Here is a 6,181-nt window from a genome sequence, read left to right on the forward strand (position 1 = left end):
AAATCATGGCCCTGAGCCTGAAGAATTTCATCCATTCCTTAGATCCGAGATCTCTCCCTAGGATTCTACAAATTCAGTCTGGCTTTTATGATGAAGGTGAGTTTTAGTTTAAAATCATAGTAGTGCATCAGAGTGACTCAGCATTGCTTTTAAATGAAGTCTGCAAACTCGAAGTTTTATACTCTGAGAGCATCATCTTTTCATAAACTGGCAGTCTTCTTATAGCAAAGAATAATGATAACCATATAAAAATAATACATCCCATATTTTTTTGAACCTTGCATGATTGGAGTGAAGTCAGGAATGATAAAAGCATTTTTGTGCCTTTGACTATCAGATCCTCAGGTGCTAAAAGTGCATATTCTCACTGATGGGGGGGGCAGAATTTAAACTACATGCTAATATAAGTAAACTCAGAGCACTCAGTGCATATGAGACAAGGAAAGTTGGGACAATGGGTTACTGGAACTCTGCGTGGTCAGATGCTGCTGGAATCAGACCAGAGAAAGCATGCCTATTGTATGATGGTCGGATATAATTCAGGAGTGTCTTGTATAATGTGACCTTTTCCCACTCCAGAATAGTAAAACCATATCACTGCAACACCTTTGTTAGGCACAATTTGAAGTCATCTAAGACTTTAAATGGGCATCAGGTTGATGAAGGCTGCTATAAGAGGAGCAGCAATTCTGCTTTATGTTAGTATCCCCTTTTACTCCATTCACATGCTTTAAATAAGGAAGCTGTTTAGATAGAATATATGGGGAAAGCACTGGAAATTTGATGCTATAGCATTTTCATCAGTGTATTACTGTAATTTTTAATTTTTTATTATTACAGTATTTTATATATTTTTTGCAACCTTCAACTAACTTAGCATGCATCTGCACTGTGGAAGTAAGGAAGTGTGACACCACTTTAACCACTATGGAATCCTGGGATTTGTAGTTTGAAGAGATGTTAGCATTCTTTGGCAGAGAATGCTAAAGACGTTACAGAAATTGAAATCCCAGTATGCCACAGGATGGAGCTACAACACTTAAATTGGTGTCAAACTGCGTTATTTCTACAGTGTAGATGCACTCTTAATGTTTTCTGTTTTCTATTTATGATGATGAGTGGCTCAGGGACGTAGCTAGGATTTTAGGAAGGGGGGGTCCAGACTAAGTGCCACCATTATAATGGGGCTTGAGTGCAGCAGCGCAGCAGCACACACCATTCATTTTTCTAATGGAAAAAGCACACACCATTGATTCCATCTTTATTTGAGTGCTGGCACATGTGAGCAACCAAACTCACAGCCATGTGAATAAATGTGGTTCCATAGTGTGAATAACAAACCTGGAATGCATGAGTGAGATTATTTGCATAGTCATGCTAAACACAACAACATGTGAATGACCCCCAAATTACCATAAACATTCACCATTCACATTCACAATAAAATGGTATTATATAAATATGAGTGTATAATATAAACAGTATCAGAGATGTGGTGAATTTCCAATCCTTCAGATGATGCTGAGCAATGATCATGCCTTACTATTGATAAGGATGACAGGTTTATGTCCTTCAGCAATACCTAGAAGACAATAGATTCCCCTTTCCTGAAACAGCAAATCTCAGACCATAATAAGATCTCAGAAAATTTGGCCTTCCCCTCACAGCATGAAGGTTCAATGACCTAGTTTTACAATAGGGATTAAACTATATATTGTTGCTCACCTAACACAGGGGTTGTGCTGACTTCTAATGCAAGTATTGCAGGAGCAGAGGGGGAAATGAATGGAACAGGTTCCCAAACAGGTCTTTAGAGCTATAGGTAGAGATTCAAACAAGTTTTTCTCCCTCAATAACCTTTTTAGCTAGAATATATAATGTTAAGGATTCTACTGGTTCAGAGCTTAAGCAAGCATGGTGACGATGGAGTTGATTGCGCCTTTCTTGTCTCTTAACATAGCTGAACAAGGGTCTTCAAAATTCTGGTGGTACCACAGTTGCATGTAGGGGCCAAAAATATGGGATGTGAGAGCTTTGTCCAGCTAGTAGAAGTTACTGGTACTGCATTTTCAGTAAAGACCAGCCTATTTGAAGAGCCCAGAGAATTATATATTCTGTTTTCTTTTTTAAAATACATTTTTTTAAAAAGTTACTTTTCCAGTAATACATTTGTCTTTATTCATAATGACTTCTTTTTCTTTGGGTCATAAAAGATGGAAATGAAAAGTTATCACGCCCAGAGGGTTTTTTCTCTTTTTCTTAACGGGAATACTTGCAAACAAAACAAAGCTGGGAAAGTTACAGTTTGGAGGCAACAGCTCCCCCAATCCCTTAGCCAGCAAAAGCCATCTTTCCAAGCTCTAGATAAGCCTACTATCCATTGCCATAGTATGAGCTTGGTTAAATCTCATGAAAATAAAGAGGAGCACTTGGAGATAGTAATTAAATAAAAGGGACTTCTTTTAAGTAATACAGTACTAGTCCATACTGATCAGACAAGCACTAACGACTTAATAATCTGAGGATAAATATGATTAAAATTAATTGAAACTCTGCTAGAAATTGATCTCATATATTCTTTCTTAAAATATTTTAGGAAATACTGATTTTTTTAAAAAAGCTAAGAATATTACACATCTACTGATTTAACAAAGATTAGGAAATCTGACATTCCTGTCTTTATATTGCAAAAATTATGACCTTTTAAAATTCTAGTATAATTATTTTATGGGCAACTGAATTTCATTTTCTTCTGGCTTAATTTAACCAGTGGCAGGGATGTAAAAAATGTCATCTTTCCCTTGTAAAATTTAGAGTCGCTTAGGACCATTTATTCAGATTCATAGAGCATGTGTGCTAAATACATACAAACAGATATTGTCAAAATGGACTTTATTCCTGCACAAAGAAAAGAGTGGAGAGATTTAATTCCTAACTTGAGATTTTCCAGATGGTCATCGTCTACTTTAAAAAGCAATGAAAATGATGAAGAAACAGGAAAAATTACCCAGCAAGGAAAAAGGTTACATTACTTGGGTTGTTTGGCTTTGAAAAAATGCAAGTGACAGAAGAAAAGATAGAGAAGTATAAAATTATGCATAGTGTGCATCAAATAGTTAGGAAGAAACCTTGTCTATGAATTCTTTCACAGGAATCATCCATTTAACCTAAATAGTGGTAGTTTCAGGACAGTTAAATTGTAACTCACTGCCACAGGACATACTAATGCAACTGCCAACTTGTATGGTTTTTAAAGGCTATGGGACAACTTAATAGAGGATATGGCTATCAATGGGTTTAATCAAGATGGCTATATATCATCTGTATCAGAGGCTTTCTGGGCAGCAGAAGATAGAGTTTCTGGGCAAGGTACGAGGTGTTGATTCTAACCTTTAAAGCCCTACATGGCTTGGGTCCTGACTACTTGTGGGAGTGCCTACTTCCATACAATCCACCCCGCACACTTTGGTCCTTTGGGAAGAATCTGCTACAACCTAAGAAGACCAGACTTTCAGCAGTGACCCAGAGGACCTTCTCATCAGCCACTCCCAGGCTCTGGAACGACCTGCCGGACAAGATCTGCCACGTTAACACCTTGGAAACCTTTAAAAAGATTATTAAGATGGATCTCTTCTGGCAGGCCTTCCCAGACTAGGTTAGAGCTATTAGATCCATTAGACTTGCCTCCCCCTCTATTGACACCTCTGTTGTTACTGATACCAAAATTGTTTGATACCCTTATCCCCTCCCCTCCTCTAGAGGAAGATTCTTTTTTTCCGCTAATCTGCCTGAAATTTTAATGTAGTCCTATTGGGTAGTTTTAAATTCTTTGATGTTCTCTTTTTATGAGTCGATCACTCTTTTTTATGATTGGGGGAGGGTTGGGGTTTGGGGGAGGGTTAAAATTGTAATTTTTTAATTGTTTGAAGTTTTATTTATACTGTTGGAATCCACTTTGATTCCTTTGTGAAAAAGCAGAATACACATTATTATTATTATTATTATTATTATTATTATTACTATTACTAGAAGGTGAAGCTGCACTCATATTCTGCTGGTTCGCTTTCTATGGGCAATTGATTGTCCACTGTTTGAACAGAATATTGGTGTAGCCAGGCCTTTGTGCTCATTAAACATGTTTTTTTCTTATGTTTCTCATGTTTAGACTTCCTAAACAAAAGCAACAACTTACTGACACTTTTTTATATACTCTCATAGACAGTTTGGATAAAAGTCATTTAGTGTGTGATCTGCAATGTATAAATCAGGTGCTAGCGTATTATTATGATTATGTTTATGTTTATTTATATCCCACCTTCGTCCCAATACAAGGACTCAAGGTGGCTTACAAATCTAAAACAGTACAAGTTAAAACACTATAAAACATGCAAAATACAAGTTTAAAAAAACAATCAAAACAATTAAAAACATTAAATTATTAAAGTTTAAAGTTTAAAACAAAAATAAAAGAGCAACCCTGTCATGCAAATGCCTGCCGGCATAGAAACATCTTTACCTGCCGCTGAAAGGACTGCAGGGATGGAGCCATCCTGGCCTCCCTAGGGAGGGAGTTCTAGAGTTGGGAGCAGGCACTGAAAAGGCCCTTTCTCTTGTTCCTACCAAACATGCCTGAGAGGCTAGTGGGACAGAGAGAAGGGCCTCTCTCGATGACCTCAATATTCTTGGGGGCAGGTACAGGGAGATACGGTCCTTCAAGTATCCTGGATCCAAGTCTCTACATAGGGTATAGCCTTATGTACAGATAAATAAGTAGATGGCACCTGATGACTTGCATTATAGTGAACACATCTCTGGCATCTTTTCAACATTTCAAATTAATATCCTCTTTCTATCCGCTTGCTTTGCCACTTTGGTGTATAGTTAGCCCACCATATCCACAGATTCTGCATCTACAGATTCAGCCAATCATGGTTCAAAAATCCTCACACAAAACAATTCCAAAAGCAAACCTTGATTTGGCCATTTTATATAAAGGACACAATTTTACTACAAATTTGTATATAATGGGACGTGAACATCCACAAATTTTGGTGTCCACGGGGGGGTGGGGGTGGTCTTGGAACCAAACCACAGTGGTTACTAAGGTACCACGGTATATCTTTATTGTTTCAATTATTACAATTGTATCAAGGAACAATTACCCCCAGTCTGGTTCTCACCACTCTTCAGAATTGAGAGAAAATGACTGTAACCCAGTGACCTTTATAGTTTAATGCAGATATGAACCTTGATCTCCACCATCCCCAGGCCAACAACCTGAACACCGGGTTCTTAATTACTCATAAATGTTTCTTTCTTCACCAAAGGAGCTAAAAGTGAACCACTATATATTAGTGGCCAGAATGTTGAACTGGAATTTGAGAGAGTCTCATTTGGGAGAAAGGTAGGATATAAATCAAATCAATAAGTAAAAAAATTAGAAATGTGGCATGTGAATGAGGAGAGATGCATTTTGGGTGAGGTGGCAGCCTGGCTTAACACAAGAACAAGAATATATAACACACACAATTGAGAAAGGATGCTTAGGTTCATATAAGATTGGCTGAGTTTGGAAACATTACTTTTTGGACTACAACTCCCAGAATATTCCAGACTGCTTTACTCATTCTATAGAATCAGGATGATAATGATAATGAGGGCACAAGGATTAATGAAGGATTATTCCACATATATATGCATATTTAAGAGGCTATTTATAACCAGTTAATGCCGAATCTGGGAACTAAGAGAAACAACAAAAAAAATGTTCTGAGGTGTCAAGTTGTTCTTTCCTGTTAGACACTGCAGCTTACATCAAAGCTCTGTCACCGCATACAAAGTTCAAACCTGCCAGATAAATGAAACACAGCAGAAGGTGTCATAAACCCATCAGGGAAGAAATAAATCAGAAGCAGCAGAAGTCATTTTTAAAAAGATTCACCTAGGCTAGAAATGGCTTAAAGCCCTTGACATTTAAAGTTTTAATTTTGCATGTGGAAAGATAAACTTGTGTCTGTTGCTTTTTCTAATGCCTAGCTGAATATTTACAAAACCTGTGTGTCCTGAACAAAAGTGGTTAGCTAACATACATGCTCAGATGTTAATACCCTTCACACAGCAAGATCCCTCTGGGTTTTTTTTTTCCTGCTCAGTTTTGATATATTCACACCAAAAGATATGA

At 37.3% G+C, this 6,181-nt stretch overlaps 1 protein-coding gene across 1 annotated transcript in view; it reads left to right on the forward strand.

Moving 5' to 3' along the window:
* Positions 1 to 6,181, forward strand: part of THEMIS (thymocyte selection associated) — an 84,668-nt gene continuing 78,487 nt past the window's right edge. The window contains exon 1 of the mRNA XM_042444928.1: positions 1 to 96. Within this exon, the coding sequence (XP_042300862.1) occupies positions 6 to 96 (91 nt within the window). The 5' untranslated portion in view covers positions 1 to 5. The remainder of the gene's footprint in view (positions 97 to 6,181) is intronic.

This window comes from Sceloporus undulatus, chromosome 1, assembly GCF_019175285.1.
Source record: "Sceloporus undulatus isolate JIND9_A2432 ecotype Alabama chromosome 1, SceUnd_v1.1, whole genome shotgun sequence".
In the NCBI taxonomy this organism is placed as follows: Eukaryota; Metazoa; Chordata; class Lepidosauria; order Squamata; family Phrynosomatidae; genus Sceloporus; species Sceloporus undulatus.